At 43.2% G+C, this 20,383-nt stretch overlaps 1 protein-coding gene across 1 annotated transcript in view; it reads left to right on the top strand.

Moving 5' to 3' along the window:
* Positions 1 to 2,135: 2,135 nt before the first annotated feature.
* Positions 2,136 to 20,383, top strand: part of odad2 (outer dynein arm docking complex subunit 2) — a gene marked incomplete at both ends in the record, with an annotated part of 120,891 nt that continues 102,643 nt past the window's right edge. The window contains 8 exons of the mRNA XM_080751841.1: positions 2,136 to 2,344; positions 2,784 to 2,941; positions 3,544 to 3,745; positions 4,172 to 4,278; positions 4,997 to 5,133; positions 7,339 to 7,458; positions 13,723 to 13,946; positions 17,075 to 17,228. Of these exons, the coding sequence (XP_080607967.1) occupies positions 2,136 to 2,344; positions 2,784 to 2,941; positions 3,544 to 3,745; positions 4,172 to 4,278; positions 4,997 to 5,133; positions 7,339 to 7,458; positions 13,723 to 13,946; positions 17,075 to 17,228 (1,311 nt within the window). The remainder of the gene's footprint in view (positions 2,345 to 2,783; positions 2,942 to 3,543; positions 3,746 to 4,171; positions 4,279 to 4,996; positions 5,134 to 7,338; positions 7,459 to 13,722; positions 13,947 to 17,074; positions 17,229 to 20,383) is intronic.

Below are 20,383 nucleotides of genomic sequence, written 5' to 3'. Positions count from 1 at the left end.
CTTGGGCCAAAAATAGCAGATCTACAAGCTCACAACATTGTGAGCTTGTAGATCAGCTATTTTTGGCAAAGAGCATTGGTGTAGAGGGGAAAAAGAGCAGACTAAATACAGAGTAAAAGGTCAAGTTTATTAAGTGTTGATGGTTCAATTGGTTAAATATCTGAAAACACAAATTGACATGAATCCAAAATAGGCCCAGGCACTGACGATTGTGCTGTCAAACAATGAAACAATAATATGGAATCTATGAAGAGGTTATGGGGGTCCCTGCTTCATCTCTCTCTCAACTAAGGGGTCCTGGTCCCAATTGGCCTGAAAACGTTGAAGACCCCTGCTTTACACCACTGTCCAGGTCATATCATGTTATGTAAATGCGTGTGTGTCGTTTTGGGGGAAATGGGCCCAAGCAATGAAACAAAACAGGGTTTGTGACTCACCTCATCTTCTATGATTCGAATCATCACTGATTGATTTCAACTGGGAAGACGTGCTACATGAGACTGTGACATCATGCCCGAATGTATTTTAAACAACTAAAATCAGTGATTGCATAATTATGCACCTTCTTTTAGTTGTTTAAAAAGCGTTTGTTTAATTATAGCCTAGTGATTGCCAATCACTAAACTATGATTAAACAAACGTAAATCTGCTTCCGCAATTAATTAGCCTTGTAGGTTTATAGTCTAATGGGAGCATTTTAATGCTAGCTGGCTTCATTGTAATCTTTTTGAATAATGATGTGCTGAACAGACCGCTGTCTAATCAAAGACTCATCAGCTGCAGTGGCGTAAAGTAACTGCATAGGCCTAAGTAGGCCTACTTTTACTCAAATACTGTATTTATAGTACATTTTTGTGCAGCATGCACCTGGCTGCAGACACTAGGGTCTTGTTGAGGTCCACGGGAGACGGGAACCTCAACAAGTGGCAGGAAGTGACCTCACAGTGCGCAAGTGACTTCATGCCACTTGTGGAGGTCACGTGACGTCTCTGCCTTGCAGTCCAAGGCACTACAGTCCCTTTGAGCCGCATTGTCGCTATGTGTACATGTTATCTTTTAGACAACCCAACTCTACCCCTAACCCTAAACTTAACCTCCATGGGGTAGAGCAAGAAAGAGGTGTGAGGTCACTTCCTGCCACTTGTTGAGGTTCCTGTCTCCCGTGGACCTCAACAGGACCCTAGTGGCTGCAGCCATGGAGCATTTTTTAGGTACTTTTACTTTACTAAAGTAGGCCTACTCCACTAGCCTACATTTCAGGGGCAAATATGGTACTTTTACTCCACTACAATTATTTAAAAAAACTTTAATTACCAGTTTACTTTGTAGATTTGGATAATTATTATTACAAAAACTCACTTCAGCCCTACATTTCGGCCAATTGAAAATTGGCTCAGGCATTGTGAGCTTGTAGATCTGCTATTTTCAAATGATTTTTATACAATTTATAGGTTACATTTGAAAACTTTTGAAATGGCACCTGCATTTTGATGCCAATACCTTTGTACTTTTACTCAAGTAGGCTACATTTTGCTGAGTATTTCTACATTGCAGTATTGATACTTTAACTTAAGTAAAACATGCAGTACTTTTTCCACCACTCATCAGCTGCACCTGGCTCATATCAATCTGCTTTGCTTTGATATTATTGCCTCAAGCCTTAAATTACTAGGCCTATCCAACATGACAGTTATGTAAACAGAAGTCAGAATGCAGCTTACAGTTAAACAACACTCAAGATTTTTTTATCCATTTGAGGTGAGAAATAAACATTGCAGTAACAGAATATTGATTAAAACGTCCTATTATTACTTTTGGTCCCAGTAATTATTTTATTTATCAAGTAGCCATGTAATAAGAGGATAATCAATGGAGAAGGTCATTCTTGAGAAATAAACCCGGAGTCCTGCTCATCCCCATTAATTAGCCCTTGCATAACGGTAAATTCAATAACAAAAAAACAAACAAACAAAAAAACAGAGATGGTACAATATTAGAATATAATATAATATTAGATTACAGCAAGTACATTTTGAATACAGGACAACATAGTATAGGCCTATCTATTATCTACATTGCAGTATGACTTAAAACATTTGAATACTTCTTAATCTTACACCACTGCAGCTGATGCCATGGGAGCTTCACTGACCAGAGCGGCCCAGTGGACCACTGGCAAACTGGAGATCACACCTATCAACGAGTCCTTGTTGAAAGAGATCCTGCGCTTCGTGGAGCACTTCAGCGCTAGACACCCACAGGAGGCGAAGCATGTGTTCAAGGAGCCGCTGCAGTGGAGTACCACCTTAGAGGCTTCTGATTTCAAAACAGACTATGACATCAGGTTAGTCTTAATCATGAGGCGGGCAGCCTCCAGGTATTATGTGTCTCTGCAGGATATGCTGTCACTGTTTTACCTCCACATAATTGTCCTGGCTCTATATTAATTTGTTTTTCAACTTCAGCAGGAGACTGAAAACATTCTATCCCACTTCGTGGCAAAGTCCTCTTCCGCTAATTTCTGCTTGTGGTTAGCTTTTCACCTCATAGCCACAAGGCACGAAACAGCCAAACACAGATTTTTCTCCAATGTGCAAGCCTGGCTGAGGAGCAGCTCGGGCCACAACGACAGAAATGATTCAACAAAAAGATAATTAGAGCAATTAAATTGTTCTAATTATTATTTTTGGCTATAGCGCTATGGCTATGTTCATGTGAGCCTAAGTTTGGTGAAGTTGGTATCAATCAAGTTCTAACAAAAAAGAGTTTTCTTTCCTCCTCAGTGGCTCAATCGCACAGTCCCAAGAAAAGGACGGCAACGGACGTCCCTTGTTGCAGCTCTCGCCTCCAACTATTTCTGTGCACAGCTTTGGCCAGCTGTCTAAACTGGTTCAGCTGGCACAGGATAAGAAGCTGAAGGAGGTTCAAGCTTGTCTGGAAGGTACAGCAGAAGCATGGCCACTGCAGGATGAGATTTGAATACCATTTGCATCCTAAGTAGTCCAGCCGCCAGCATAGTTCCATAACCCCCATAACTCCTTGTTATCTTCTACTTCCATCCAATTACACTGCCATCAGATAATGTTTGTAATACTTTACAGATACATTTATTGTGGGGGGCCAAGTGCCAAAACCAGATATGGTGATACAGTAAATGTTTAGTCTGCCAAAGGGATACAAGGAGAAGACAGTAAAACCCAAGGCCCAAGGAAGGGGTGTTGTATAAGTACGATTATGTTAACTTGGTTTAAAAAAAGACCATAACAAAACACAAAAGCATATTGGCCCTCTGTGTAACAGAGGCTCTCGGGCAGTCTGGGACCTAAATCGGATACATTTAGTCACGGAACTGAGCCTTTTTGTGGGCCCCGGCCTCATTAAATCACACCAGAGCTCTTTCACGTGAGGGCCCTCCACTAACATTATGAGCCCTGTATCCACAATTTTAGAAACGCTGCTGTAAAAGTATATACACACACTGTAACCTGGATAACACACGCTACATATAGACGTCTCTCACCAATTTCACTGTCCCTCGCTCAGCAAATAGAGACCCCGTGGTCAAAATCCTGGATGCCAGCTTCGCCGCCGTCCTGGAGGCAGGCGACACCTCGGCGCTGGGTCTGGTGGACAACGTGAAGGCAGCGGACGAGGCAGGGGACTCTGAGCTCAAGGTCAAACTGTTCCTCTTGCTGCAGCATCTGGACAACCAGCTCCTCGACAAGTCCCTCACACATTACCCACCGTGAGTGTTACAGTCAAAGCCAAAGTGCAGTAACTACGTTTTTGGACACACCGACTTATTTGTGTGTCCCAAAGGTCAAATTAGTCTTCAAGAACAGATATACAATCAGTGTAATATCACTAATATGCCACTTATATCTCATTTGGTTGACCATTTGAAACACTTTTAAACCTATTTATCTGTTAATCCTTTTTCTTCGTAGTTACTGCACTTTGGCTTTGTAGGGAAATGCACCTTTCATACATCCTACAAATATAAACCACCGTCCACCATGGCACCCTGCTTTCATTTCGGTGCAATGAATGTGTCCTTTTCTGATTAGAACAGGCAGGCGGTTTGGAGACGAGAACCACGAATGAATGAGATACATTGCCTTGTTTGTTTTGTTTTCTTTTGTTTTGCCGTTTCGTTACATTCATACGACAGAGGAGTAATGCTGAGCCCGGCGGCGGTGAACAATGAAGTGGAGCTGCTGAAATGCTTCTGCGGCGAAGGGGAAAAGAGGCTGTTGAAGTCTGTTCGATACACATCAGGTTTGAATTTACGCCCGCCACGTTCCACCATGCGTTGCGAGGGGAAGCCATTGCTATTAGGGGCTAATACTGGATGTTCCAAAATACAAGACGTCTGTGTTTCAACCCCACATTTCCCCAACCCCACGCATCCCCCTGTAAAAAAACAAAACATGGAAGTCATTATATCTGTCAGACTTCAGTTTACTGAGACTTTTGTCAATTTATTTACCGTACATGCCTCGGTGAAGCACCAATAAACATCCGTGAGAGGGCCACCCCCCCCACACACCAAGTGATAAATGCGGCCTTTGAAAAATGTGTCCCCCATATTGCTACGAGTAAATTCAAACTTTCTATGCAAATACCCTTCAACTCTGCGATACCAGGCGGCCTTAAATTATGCGGGTGACATGAGGTGGCCCTGTTTTTCGGCAGATGATTCATAAAAGGGAGTCAAATTGCGACTCTAGCCTAACCTGGGTTCGTCTCTCAGACCTGCGTCGCGCGTAGCGATCTGTCATGCGACTTGGCAGCCCCGGCACTTTGCGATGATTTCTCCTTTTGTGATGCTGTACTCTTTGAACCCATGGAAATTTACCCCCACCCCACCTTCTCCTTCTTTCTTCGGGGGGTGAAATGATGATGTGACCTGATTTTATGCACTGCTACATATTGATTACAGAGCCTGTTGTAGTATTTATTCCCTGGCTGTCCGGGGTGTGTTATCTTTCCATAGATTACCAGTTTTCCAACGGCTGTCGCAGCCCCCCCTGGAGGCAGGTGCACGATGAGATATGTTACCTTGTCATTGAGCCATGTGACACCGATAGCCTCTCCATCACCTGTAGCACAGCTGGGGTCTTCTTGAATGGGGTAAGGCTGACAAGATAGGGCCACAGTGCACTATTGTACAGTATATACTGTCAACATGAATGAGTATAGTAGTTCCCTCCATATGACAGTGTTTTAAAGAGCTTAAAGACATACCGTACTTTAACCCATTTAGGCTTAGAATTATTGAATGCTTTAACCAGTGAAAAATAGCAGATCTACAAGCTCACAGCGCAGCACCGAGTGCCGCGCTGCGAGCTTGTAGATGTGCTATTTTTGAAAAAGTTGTGAAAATGTGTGCAAATCTTTGAATATACTTTATGTATTTTTAAAGCGAACGTTTGTAACTCAAATTTTGCTTCTGGGGGGTCCCTGTCTGGAACTAAATATTTTGAGATGGGGGTCCGTGGCCAAATATATATCATTTTGGGGGTCCTTCACGTGAAAAGGTTTGAGAACCACTGACATAGTAGTCTCTCAAGAACAGACTAACTGTGCTCCAGTTAAGTGAAAAGGACCTTTTCTTTGACGATGGCTGGCCAGATTGCTGACATAGAAACATAGGTTTTTCAAAAAATCTTAGAAGGATTCAAAAGACACTTGCGCTCGCAGCGCGGCACTCGGTGCCGCGCTGTGAGCTTGTATATCTGCTATTTTTCATTAGTTAAAGCATAAAATAATGATACACAATACTGTGTCTTTAAATATTGGCAAACAGTTTTATTGACCAGTTCATCTCTTTTAGAAGTTCCATCCCTGTAAAAGAAAAAAGAAAAACTAGAAATAAATACCACATTGCGGTTGTATCATTCCTCCGCCAACGAGTTGCGGTGTACATCCATGTCTGTCCAGAACTCATAGTAAGTAGTATGTAGTGACCTTAATGGAATTTATTTTGTAAGGTCATAATTTTCTAGATAGATATTGTGTCGTTTGGGATAGATGTATGGATGTATAGACATGTTGACAAGCCTGACAACCTGAAAACACAATACCTTCGGCTACGGTTATTTGCTGGCACAGCCTAAAAGAGTGCTGCCATGTGTCTTTCTTATGCACAATTTTATAGTAGTGCTGATTTCAATGCTTTTTGACCATAGGAATCTATTTTCATACTGTATCTGTAAATCATACAATGTCACAGTCCATAATCAATAGTGACTTGTTGTGAGCTTGTCGGGCTGCTATTTCTGAAACAGTTTGATGCTGTAAAAGTGGGCATAAGTGATTAAGTAAGTGAAGTGTCAATGAAAAGCAGAGAACTTATCAATCTCTTTTACATGATTCCCAGTGATTCCTGTGAGGCGTTTGTTCAATGTTTACATCAACCCACGGACCTGAATCTGTGTGTAATTAATCATAATTTCACTCTATGGTTTCCTCTGGTGACAAGCCCTTACATTTCCTCTATCTTATTTCTTCACCTGGAAACAGTTCAGCTAAGGTAAAATAACAAAAAAAAAAAAAAAAACACTACACGATAAATATCTGGGTGTTGCCCAATGGGTGACATTGAGGCAAAGGAAACCACAAAGATTAGGACAGTTTTAGCCATAATGAAGCTCTTTAAGTGAGTTTAGACTTCCCACATTCTTTTTTTAGTTTGTAGGAAGCCCAGCGATAGTATGCAATTTCAAACCTCAGTTAGTCAAACAGACATGTGGGCAACATTATAATTGTGGTTTGCAGTATTAACACAATTAGTGCCTCTTAATCTGAAGGTTGCTTGGTGCCTCGGTGCCACGCGGTTTCCTCCATAGGCCGCCGCTATTATTTTGAAGGGCTGGAAGGGGGTTGTTTTTGTTTTTTTGGATTATCACTTGACGGCAACGATTACGTCATCTAGTCACATGACAGTGTGGGACAAGAAGAGGCAAGATGGCTGCGCCCTGCCTTGTGCCTTGTTTACATTTAGATCTGCTGCAAAATGTCTCAAAATGGCTATTTTGTTTAAATGAAGTTTCTTTATGGGCCTCTCCATTGACTTAACATTGAGGAGCTTCACTTCGCGTGCACGCCCAACGTGCGTTGTAAACAAATCGCCGACATTACCGATGCGAGCGGGACCGGAGCGACATTAAGTAAGTAATAATATCTTTACTGTATATACAGTAAGATTCACAGTCCTCACCGTCAACGGCGCCATGGTATTAACCCTTTCAATGACGGTGAGGACTGTCAACGGCGGCGAAAAAGTTAATGAGGCTTTTTTCCCCTCCTCCTTTCCCAAACATTGTTTTCACACAGGGCATAAAACAGGAGGAGAATGAGGAGAACGCCTACGAGCGAATGAGTGATTTCTACAAAGACATGGTGACGCTCCTGAAGAGCAGGTCCCCCTATTTCGCAGAGAACATAAACGAGCAGGTAATAACAACAATAATACTTATTTTATATTGCACTTTACACTTAAAATGAATCTCAAAGTGCTACAATACAGGGTCAAAATATTTATCTAAAAAAGGTCTTAAGGTACTGCAGTATTCATTGCAGCGACAGATGCACAATTTGAATTGTTTTCAACATGGCATCCCATATGTCATGTGGGCATGTTCAAAATGTAAAAAAAAAAAAAAAAAAAGCAGATCTGCAAGCTCACGAGGCGTTGTGACGCGACAAGTTTTGAGCTTGTGTTTCGGCTATTTTAGCTCTTCGCTGCACGGCGAAGTTTATAGAGCTTAAGTGCTTAAGTACACCGTTTGCCCCAGCAAAAGCATGCAAGCCGGGTGCGTTCAAGTGCCTCTTTGTGTGTTAACTGGGCCCTCCTCCTCCTCCTCCTCCTGATTTGACTGATTCTGTATATGAGTCATGTGTGCAGACTTGCAATTTGGGATTGTGAAGGCAGTGTCTGCTCCGCTCCTCTGGCCTAGTGAGCTAGTGTCTGCTTGTCACCGCGCTGAAAACTCTGTGACGCGTCCCCCCGCTGCGCCTTCCACATCTCCCCCTCCCCTGGTTTAACACAATGTCAAACAGCCCCAGAGAGATGCACGCACGCACGCACGCACGCACGCACGCACACACGGTCATGTGCAGACTTTGAAAATGCACATGATTCATTCAGTAGTGCCGTTTCCTGCTTAAGTGATTTGATGAAATAACAAATCACCTCGATAATGGCTACCAGCTGTGCACCAAAATCTGTTCATCATTTGAAAATATGAGAATGTTGTGTGGTTTTTTTTCTCTCACTCGGGCTGATGTTTGTCGGAAAATGTGGCATCATCACAGGCTCATCAGGAGTCTGCGTGGGCATTTAAGCCTCTCATTGTTGGGTGGCTGCTCACTGTGCAACTCTACACACCATCTCTGTAGACGAGAAGAGGCAGCGCTGCTGTTAGAGCACGACCATAACCAATATACAGTATTGGTCATGTCGTCATTTTTGGTATCTGCGGATATGCAGCTCATGTGTTTTCAAACATTTTCGAAAAGGTTTTAATAGGGCTAATACGTAGGATACTTGTATCTATAAAATAGATATTAGTTTTTACTTTTTAATTTATTTGTTCTCAAATGCTAACCTTTTCATATTGATTGAAAGTTTTTGCACTTCTCTTTTCTTCTCTTTTCTTTCCTTTTTCTTTGTTCAAAGTATCGGTCAAAACATTGGTAATATTTCTAAAATCGGGATCGGTATTGGACCTGCCATCGGTCCGCCTCTAGATCTTATATTGTTCCTTTTACATACTTTTGGGGCCACTCATCATTTTAATCGCCAATCAAAATGTAAATATGATGAAGCACTGTTTACTTTGCAAATCTTTACGCTTAAAATGAGACACTCCAAAAATAAGAGTCCATCTATCTGTTGGAGTGATGGGATTCACAGCTGTAAAACAGGGCGGACAAGGAGATGTATTTTTTTCTTCCCGATGACTTCTTAGAACTATTCTGCATGAGAAGGGCCAAATGAGTTCACTGACATATTCGGCATGTGAGGCACCTCTCGGGAAACAAAAAAGCTCACGACAAAATAAATCTTTTAACAAAAACCTAAAAAATGCTTACTGGACCCTAATTGCCCTAAGAGATTTTCTGTGCGCTTGTACGTACGTAAATGCCAGGACATTTACTGCCGTAAGTGGCCTTTAGCAGCAATTTCTGTTCAGCCGTTTTTGAAATAACATTATACTGGGCTCATATACAGAACACAGCGAGCGTACAGTAGACCTTCGCCGATATCTGTCAAATTGTGGTTGGTCAGTGTGACTTTTTTCCAGAAGGTGAGAGCAACAGGGAGCCAAGCCTTTGAGTGGCGGGGTAAATGAAGGCATTATTAACCCATTTAGGCTTAGGATTATTGACTGCTTTAACCATTGAAAAATAGCAGATATACAAGCTCACAGCGCGGCACCGAGTGCCGCGCTGCGAGCTTGTAGATCTGCTATTTTTGAAAAAACTGGAAAATGTGTGCAAGTCTTTGAATATCTTTGACCCGATCTTTGACCCGACTTCTAAATCCTTCCTCTAAATCAGTGGTTCTCAAACTTTTTCATGTCAAGGACCCCCAAAATTACAGGTATTTAGCCACGGACCTCCATCTCAAAATATGTTGTTCCAGGGACCCCCCAGAAGCAAATATTTGAGTTACAAATAATCGCTTTTAAATAGATATATTCAAAGACTTGCAAAGAAAAATCATGATTTTTCAAAAATAGCAGATCTACAAGCTCGCAGCGCGGCACTCGGTGCCGCGCTGTGAGCTTGTATATCTGCTATTTTTCAATAGTTAAAGCAGTCAATAATCCTAGGCCTAAATGGGTTAAGCCGATGAGTGTTTCCAGCCTGAGGCGTGTATAAAAAATGAAAAAGGGGAAAAAAAAGAAGCACATCCAGGCTTTTATGTTTTATGATTCCTGTGTGAAGAGTGATGCCATGAGCAGAACTATGTAAAGATGATGAACAGAGGCCGTAAAAAGACGCTGTGAATGAGTTTGCTGAGACACAAATCATGTCAAGGTCTTCTCTTTGCTGTCTCTTCTGCTCCTTTGAAGTTGGCCTGGTTGTATCCAACACAACATACTAGCTGGGATGTACGTCCAACGTGTTCTACTCACTTATCCATTTAGAAAGATCAAACCTTTTTATTATTAAAGGCCCACTTCACCTCTGGGACAACCAGATCTTATTTTATTGTTGTTTGGTCACGAGTTATTTTTTGAGTTCAATCTGTGTTTTGAGATATTTTAGTATTTTGCATCATATGATGCATCATGCTGCATCATATGATGCAAAATGCATCACTAGTCATGCTGAAATACTAAAATATCTCAAAACACAGATTGAACACAAAAAATAACTCGGGATTGTGTTGATCGTGTCCCAAACAATAATAAAATAAGATCTGGTTGTCCCAGAGGTGAAGTGGGCCTTTAAAGGTTTTGCATGTATATCCCATTTTATAACCAATAATCAATTCATCTGGTAGTTTGGTCCTACTTGACCAAGACTTCGCTTGTTGATTTGTCATTTCTATTCTTTTTCCTTGCTGAATGAATTCTCTTTTGACAAATGATGAGCACATATTCTTGATAATAAGATATAACATATCCAGAGATAGCTGTGTTCTCTAGATATAACCATTACATTTTGGGGGTTGGGTGGGGGCCTGATTAAGAAAACGTTGCTGTGTTTTCAGCGTGTTTTGTTTGTGGCTGATAACACGGGCTGGGGCGCAGAGGGCCTTTGACATCCCACATTATGGAGACATTAATACTGTATAATAATTGCAGACACTCTTGAGGTCGAGAAACCAGTTTGACCGTCGTTCAAATTTGAGAGAACAATCGCAGGAAAAGTCATGTCTGTTGGACACGCGATCCCGAACAGCTCCTATACAGCCCAGTTCTCTGATTGCGGCGCACAGAGCAGCCCGAGCAGTGCGCTCTGTGGCAGGTATAATGGCCAAAGATAACAAACACTTAATCTTCAAAACATATCTACTCGTTTTCCAGCGCGAGGAAGCATATCTTTTTGAGACGTTTTATTAGATTAGACAGTCTCCATCAAACGTATGCTGAGGCAGCCAGAGGGAGAGGACGGCTGCAACACGGGGAGGAAGCAGGCTCAACTTCTCTGTTGGCTCATTGTCGATTCCTTTTGACATTATGGCGTGATTGGAAATTGGACAATGCTGTGTATTTGCATGTGCGACGCACACTCGCTGAGAAGCAAGCCCCCCCCCCCACCTCACTCTCTGTTCTCGAGACGTTTTATTATTCGAGTTTTTGAAATGAATATGGCCAGCTTCTCTGTCATAATCACTCAGCGGACGGCTGTTTGCATCTCGTCACTGACAGCTATTTTAGCGCGGCAGATTTGCTGCACTGCTGATTTTCCATCAGTGTGGTTTTTTGAAGCAATTAGATCCGAGTCTTCCCCAAACACATGTAAATATTTGGAGGTTCAGGTTTTTTTTGTGCCCGAGCCGAAGGCTTGGATGGAAACGAAGCGAGTGAAAGATATAAGTCTAGCTAATGACTGAAAATTGCCTACTATAAAAATATTTGTTGCTGAGAAATGTTTGGAGAGCAGCCGGCGTCAGTTCTGTTTAACATGGCCTTTGTCTGCTGGCCTTTTAGTTTGTTCTGACGCAGATGGAGGCACCTGTAATAGGGCCCAGCGTTGTGGCGTGCCATAGAATCTGGAGTGTTTCCTCCTGCTTCAGCTCATGGGACTTTGTCCATTTCCATGTATAATGGAATTGAATGAGGTCGGATGCCTCAATAAAACCCAAGTGTGGCGTTGTGTTGTGAGTGAGTGGATTGGTCCGCATGGCCTTCCAACAGCGGGTCACGTTGTGTTTTATGACAAGCAAAGTCATTGGAAAAGTGACTGGGCATGCTTGGTTCTGGCCTATATATGTGAAAACAACCCATGTTAATTCTTTTCCCTCTGCCATAAAAAAAAAGAAAAAGAACCCAAGCTCGAGGTAAAATCTATGACGGTCCAGCAGGCTATTTTCTACAGAACAGGTGTCTGTGATTAAAAACGTTCCTGCCTGCAAACCATTCATATGTGTCTTGTTGGCATTCTTATGTTAGGTTGTAAAGTTGGGCAAAAAGACCTTCAAAACGTACAAAAAAAAAGGAAAATCATCGCTGAATAATAACAGTGACACAAAGACTCTACTTTGTCCGTGCCAAGCTGCAAGGTTTAACCTAGAGGAATGTAGAGAAACAATAAACTTTTGATATTGTTCAGCCAATTAACAGAGAGGGGGGACCCTCTTCTGTGTAAAACACAGGGAATGTGTTATTTTATTCCCAAGGCTCAATAAAGGCTGAATTGTTATCCAGGCCTGGGGATTTGTTGAGAGTTTTTATGTGAAAAGTCACTGATACTGTTTCAGAACCCTGATTTCGGGTTTTTTATATGGTTCTTCTCAGCTCATGATGGCCAGCAGCCTCTTACTGTACGCATCATCAGCGTGTGGTGTGTCTTAACTCTTAAACAGTGAATAAAGAGGCAACATGTCAAGATGTCGGATGGAAAATATGTCCCATAACTCGGGGGGAGAATGATAATAGGACTTTGTTAACCCATTTAGGCCTAGAATTATTGAATGCTTTAACCAGTGAAAAATAGCAGATATACAAGCTCACAGCGCGGCACCGAGTGCCGCGCTGCGAGCTTGTAGATCTGCTATTTTTGAAAAAGTTGTGAAAATGTGTGCAAATCTTTGAATATATGTATTTTCAAAGCGAACGTTTGTAACTCAAATTTTGCTTCTGGGTAGTCACTGGAACTAAATATTTTGAGATGGGGGTCCGTGGCCAAATAAATATAATTTTGGGGGTCCTTCACATGAAAAGGTTTGAGAACCACTGACATAGTAGTGTCTCAAGAACAGACTAACTGAGCTCCATTTAAGTGAAAAGGACCTTTTCTTTGACGAGCCAGATTGCTGACATAGAAACATAGGGTTTTTCAAAAAATCTTAGAAGGATTCAAAAGACACTTATAGAATTGGGTCCAAATTCTAATTTTCACGATTTTCAAAAATAGCAGATCTACAAGCTGTGAGCTTGTAGATCTCTATTTTTCAATAGTTAAAGCATAAAATAATGATACACAATAATGTGTACCCGTTAGGGCCGGATCTAGCCTTTAGCAGTAGGTGGGGCAGCATAAAATGATAGGGGGGTCACCTCCAGCCCATGCCGCGAAGCGGCGTGGGCAAAAAAATGGGGGGATCAAACCCCCTAAAACACCCGAAATGCATAAAAAACTAAGCATTTTGGCACACTTATACCTATAACACGCAATACAAACAACAGGTCTTACACCTATCTCTCTCTATATTAGTTTATCTATCCATCTACCTAGTTGTAGCATAACATTTCAAATAGTTTAATATTTTAGAAATGTTAGATTTTTGCATGCCATCATGTTTGGTGGGGCAGACAGGGCATTTAGGGGGGCATTGCCCCCCTTGTCTATGCCTAAATCCGGCCCCGGTACCCGTTCCGAATGGGGTAAAAGAAGGAGTCCTGCAGAGGACTCCTTCCTCTGAAGGACTTTTAACAACCCAAATTTATTGTATATCTCACTGCTAGCATCTATTCGGAGGTCTTTTTTCCACACTCTAAAAACCCTTGTCTGTTTTTTCCCCTCCCGTCTCACCAACAGGATTTCGCAGTTCAAGAAGAACTTCCATCAACAGTGAAAATCCAACATGTGGAATCGGTTGATGCGGAGGAACAAGGCCAAGCCCGAAGGTCTTACGAGCATCAGGAAAAGAATGTGCATGAGAAGGAGGCGAGACAACAGCACACGCCGAACAAGCCAGGCGGCAGAAAGAAATTAGAACCATCGCAGAAGTGGAAGAATCTCGGCCTCGTGTCTCCCTATGAGTATGTGATGATGATTCCACTCCCCTGTCAAGTGTTCTGAACTAGTGTTTTGGGTCCACCGCGTAGTACCAAGCATGGGGATGGCTGCCTTGGTGTCATTAAGCCAAATTTATACTTGGACGCACAACGGATTTCGCGCAATTTCCAACCTACAAGCTCACAACCCGTCGCAGATGCAAACGCACTGTGAGCTTGTGGATCTGCCATTTTTGCCGCGCGACTCCTTTGTACGACGGAGCATAAATTAAGCGTCGGGGGTTGAAATTCCAGCCACATCTTCTCACATTATCAAGCCATAGTTTTATGGTTTATTCGTTCTGGGGGCAATTAGCAAATATTCCACTTTTTAATTACAGATGCTCTTAAGTTGATGTCTTTGTTCGCAGTGTGGAAAACCCTCTCTGCCCAATTACAGACAGAAAAACCCGGGAGAGGTCTCACAAGAAATCCCCAAATGATCTATCACATATGGGCTTTGATTGATAAATAGATCTAGCAGGGGCTGAGCTTTCGCAGCTGTACCTTCCTTGTGATAACTGCCCCCACCCTCCCCAGTTTGAGGGGCAAATTGGCTCATGATAAAAGTACCTAAATAGCACAAGTGATCCCTCGTCTAGAATCGTTAGATAATGATCACGTTAGAGACATAACCATTTCGCAAAATAGAAAAGGGCATAACAGCTCCTCATTTCATGTGATGATTACAGGGAAGTGGGGGGAAAGAGAGGCGGAAAGGCGTCTGTGAGGGAGAAGCCCGCTGAGATACGGGACAGGGCTCTGAGATCAGAGAGCAAGAAGAAGTCGGCTTTCTCAGCGTCCTCCTCACCCGGGCACCAGTCGAGGCAGAAAACGTAAGTCTCTCCCCCACAATGACTACTCCTTGGTCCCATGCCATGATGGCTACCCCCCTTTTCCCCCCTTTCCCCCCTCTACAGATGGAGTACGTTACATGAGATTAAATCACATTGCGGAGATTGGCCAAAATGCTTTTTTTGGGGGGTTTAACAGCGGCGATATCTTCAGTGGAAACTGCAAATAATTCGAGCCAGCGTATAAGGCCGACCTACGCGTCTCTTGTCTCCCGGCAGCTGAGGTTCTCCCCCAGCTGTCCTTATAATTGTGCCTGCCAATGTATACAGGGCCCCTGCTGTAATAAATTTACTGGGACGATTCTAGCCACTGTTCAATGATAGCGGTTTTCGCTGCTCGCCAGTTAAAACTGGCTAATGTGGGTATACTTCTGAAAAGGGACTCAGCAACTGTTATCTCAGGCACACTAATGATCTCACACACACACACACACACACACACATGCACACGCACGCACAAGCACACCCACGCACGCACAAACATGTACCCTCACTGCTACGCTAAAAGCATTGTTGTTGCTGTTTTTTCTGTGCTTATCACGGCACTGCTTGGAAAATGCTTGGTTCACGTCGCCGCACTTCCTCTCATAATGGGCTCCCCTGGAAATGCTATCTGTGCGTGTACATGGGAACTGTCTCCCCGCGGCCCCATCTGAACGTGTACCAAATTTCATTGCTCCGCGGTGCGCAATTTTCATGATACAGTTATCCGAGTGGCCCGGGCGACTTTGAAAAACGCCATCTGCCATTTGTGTTTGCGTGTGTGCGCACGGTCGCATAGTAGTATGATGATGACTCCAGTCGTCCCAGGCACTTTTCTTCCAGCCATTGCGTGCCACTGCTCCTTAGATTTTGAGGAAGTTCGAACGTGACGCTCGGATTTCAACAAGACTCTCTTTAATGGAGCTCGTCGTGTAGGACGACTTAGCTGGTTTTCCTTTCAAAACACAGGAAAGAACTTAGAAGCCGAGGCACACTTGCACACACACAAAAGAAATATATAAAAAGTTGGGTGTTATTGATATTCTTGATGTCATAACATGGGACTCTCCATCCCTTTGTTGGAATAATTATGTGTTTTCTAGTTTGTTATACTATCCCTTGCTTTTGTAGGTTGGAATCCACTCTGAGAGAGAGAGATGAAGCAGGGACCCCCTCTACATATTGTATAAATGCGTTATGCAGATTTTCTTCGACTTGTTTGACAGCACATCATCAGTCTATGTTGGATTCATGTTAATGCGTATTTTCAGGCATTTAACCACTTAACTCATTTAGTGCCTATCCCGAACATGTTCGGGATATTTTCAGTCCAATACAATTTTTTTTTTATTAATTGACTTACCCTGAGCTGCTTGTATAGTCGTGGGTGGTCCTGGCTCGTCCTACGCTAGCCAGCTAGCCATTTTACATGGTCCGACGATATATTCCATTAAAAATGGTTTAAAATACATTTTTGAGACCCCCAATGTTCACCAAATGTTCAGCGCCGCTTCCGGAACCGTAGTCCAGTGTGCCTATCCCGAACATGTTCGGGATATTTAATGAAATGAATAAAATGATCCGAGGCCTTCTGAAGCCTGGGCCTAAATGTAAAATCCAGTGGTCCAAATCCTGGGGAAGCCATGCCGGCCGTGAGCCGCGAACGTAGCCGCGAATCGCCGCCGAATCCAATGAAAAACCACATCTTTGGAGGCCCATATCTCTGGATTGTGTTTTTAGGGATGCGCGCCGAGGTTTATTTACGGCGAAATCGCCTAAAAATGATCTTTAAAATGACTAGATGGGAATAGCTATTCTGTTAGCATTAACATCCGGGACCTTTCCATGATGTGCACGAACGTGAGCACGCGCGTCACTGCAACGTGAGCCCCTGGATGCTGAAGCGCTCGCCTATGGGAGAAAGTCTGGCATTCCAACGGCGCCATCTAGGGGCTGGCACTGGAAGCGTTAAATCGTCAATATTTTGTAAACTTGACCTTTCACTCTGTACTTGGTCTGCTCTTTTTTACCTCTACACCAAACCTATTTGCCAAAAATAGACGATCTACAAGCTCTCAACGCCTCGCAGTGAGAGCTATTTTTGGCTAAAGTTCTCCTCGGAATAGGGATGAGAGGGTTCAAGTTGTTAATTTTAAAGAATGATCCTATCACACAAGGATTTGGCGGCACCCCTGTAGTAACTCTAAGGACCCCCTAGGGGTCCCGGACCCCCTGTTGAAGACCCCTGACCTACAGTATCTACCTTGTGTGCAGGAGGGCCTCGACAGCAGGAGGTGCGCCGGCGGAGGAGTTAAGCGAGAGCTCCTCCGAGAGCGAGGAGGATGAGGAACAGCCGGAGCGTCGGGCCGAGAACAACATGGACCTGCCCTCAGAGTACTGGCAGATCCAAAAGCTGGTGAAGTACCTTAAGGTACAGTAAAACCCGGCCTCTCCCATCCCGCCACACGCCAAATAAAGCTTGAGCTACACTTGTTTGCATGCACCGAAAATAGCCGATCTACAAGCTCACAATGCGCCTCACTGCAACATGCACAACATGTTTTAGATTGGCTATTTTTGGTGCACGACACCAGCATGCAACTGAATATACCGTAAATCCTCCTTTACCAACCTATTAAAAATAGTGCTCTGTAGAGAAACATGTACTGTACCACTGCAAGGCTAAGGTCGCAACTGACAGGAAACGGTCAAATCCTGTGATCCGTGCTGGAGTTTTGATGCCGACCCCCGAGTCAATACTCAAAACATCAAAGGCGTTCCTCCCTTGAAGGACTTCACTTGTAGTCGAAAATAAATATGTCGTCGGGCTCGGTACGGCCATGAATATACAGCAAGGAGAGGTTATGATGGCTGTCCAACGGCACACAGACGGACCGTTGCAGAATAATTATAATGCAGCATAATTCCACCTGCCCGCATTGCCTGCGTAGCGTTACATCAGGTTGTCATCCGATAAGGAGGGGGGCGACGTCAGATGAAATAACCTACGCAGTGCTCCGGCTCGAAGCCGTTGCTTTGTAGTAGAGGGGAACGGGGTGGCGTATTGAAGTGGTTGGCCCGGCCTGCGGATTCCTGGGTTTTCTGACACAGGGCTGTTTGGTTACGCGTGTGAGCCAAGGGCACAAGGAGAGAGGGGAAAGAGAGCTGTGTCTTGACAGCGGCAGCTGTACGCTCTGTTTGCCCACACCGCAGAAGCATAAAAATGAAGCGCGCCTGCGAAAGGTCTGACAGTGCATATGGTGAATATTAATGTGTCAAAACACACGAGGGGAGGGAGAGGAGAGGACAGGAACGCCAGTGACCCAGGCTGACTGTGAACGCAGCGGGCCACTTGACTCCAGAGGATACCTGTCTGTTTGTCTGCTTCTCTGGACGGCGATGCTACACAGTGAAATCCAGAGAATGCACAAATAGAACGTTGTTTTTTTTTACAATTTTCAGAGATAGAAACTGAACGAAAATAAAAAACATTTTGAGGACACTAATTTCATCATCCAACAGGAGAGAAAACTCATACAGGATTAAAAAAAAGAAGAAGAAAAAAAGACACAGAAGTGATGAAACAAAAATGGGCAGGCAAAATTGGACCTGAAACAGTGTCAAATTGAAGCTGATAAATGTGTTCTTTCTTTCTTTCTTTCTACAGATTGATTTAAATTTCAATTGATTTAAAATGTATTATTCTCTCTTTATTAAAGAGCTGGAGAGGCTGAGAGACCCCTCTGTTACTGAACAAATATATATACCAATGATTACTATCAGAATACACAGTAGAGCTTTAACTTTTGAACAAAAAAAGCTTTTGTTATAACTACAAAATATCACTTACAGCACCTAGCACTAAGGATTGTACCGTGAATTTAGGTAGAACCTGGCATAGCGTTTCAGTCTTGACATTCCCTGACAATAAAAAAGGCAAACTCTGTAGGTGTTGCACAAACATATACGTTGCTGTTATTTCAGTGTGGAAAAATAGTCTACATTACAGTGTATGTATGAATTTATGAATAGCATTATTAGATATGGGGGGGATTTGTGAGCTGTGTGTTGTGGCCCAGTGCCTAATAAGATCATTCACAGGGCGACGGCGTAAATCTCGTAAAGAAAACACTGGCCTGCAAACGTTCGGCTCGCTGTCGATATTTTTAGCTAAACCAAATAGAATGCTGTATAACGGAATAAAAGTCTCCACTGCTGCATGCGCTCTAAAAGCGAGCTGCTTGCTCCCTGTCCAAAAAACATGAACGACAAGATGTGAGAGATACAAAAAGGGGCAATTTCAGATAAAGAAACCTCAGCTCAGTGCGCTTAAATATTTTAGATTTTTCAGCGGGACAGTAGTGCACGTGCCGCTTTTTAGGTTTGCGCGTGCGTGTTCCCACATCCACGCGACACGAGGATCTGACATGATATCCCAACCTTCTATCTGTCTGGAAACCGCACGGCGCAGTTATTTATGGAGGTTTGTCCACCAAGTCATTTTATAATGTCATTACCATCACAGGCTCAAGCTCATCACGGTGCCAAGTTAAATATCTGTTTTATTTTAGGAGAGTTCCTCCCCACGGCGCTCTATGGACGCAGACAACACACAGACAAGATCAAGGAATGCTCTGCTTGGCATCGCAATTATTATATTCATTTTAGGACATTGCCTGGTGGGTGCTAATGTGTTTATACAGTCTATATACCTTTAATACGCATTTAACATGTGCTGTTAAACAGCATGTCATATCAAACATCAAAATGCACGCACGTACACACACACACACACACACACACACACACACACACAGACACACACACACACACACTCACGCTGGCACACACGCACGCAGGCACACACGCAGGCGCACACACACACACACACACACACACACACACACACACACACACACACACACACAGACTGGAAACAAGTACAGTAATATCTCATTTGATGTTGTGCCAAAAATTGCTAATCTACAAGCTCAAAGTATGTCACAGATGGGACACATACAGAGCTTGTAGATCTGCTATTCTTGGCGTATGACTTCGTCTCATGATAAAGTATAAACCAGGCTCAAGACTATCAGGCAATTCAGTTAGTGTTTGCTCAATTATTGTTAGTGATGAAAAAAGCACATGTACCATTTTCCATAGCACATCATGTTGTGATTAGCCTACCACACACTGTGTACTATATATCATAGACTACGTGTGTATGGCTGTTTTTACCTGCCAGAACCAAATAGCCACGTTAGCGAGAATTACATGGTGAGTTTGGCGACGAGGCTAAACTATGTGCCTTTACTGTGTCACCAAAGCTGCTGTCAATTAGGCTGCTTGTGCCCTGCTGGTTCTGATCAGTGGCAGGTAATCACGTCTACAGAGGAATCTCTCTTCACCTTGAATCGCTTTAGCATTAGGCCTATTTCATTTTGTTAATGTTTTTTTTTTTTTTCACATAACTTACAGTATGAGATAACAGGGGTCATCAATATGTCTGCACAGACAAATGTGTTTTAGGAGCCCAATAACTCTGAGAGTGTACAAATGGAACCAAATGGGTCCATTTGTAATACT

Source organism: Nannobrachium achirus (assembly GCF_963921795.1).
Source record: "Nannobrachium achirus genome assembly, chromosome: 21".
NCBI lineage: Eukaryota > Metazoa > Chordata > Actinopteri > Myctophiformes > Myctophidae > Nannobrachium > Nannobrachium achirus.
Note: the sequence above shows the minus strand (reverse complement) of the source record. Positions and strands in the feature narration are given on the sequence as shown.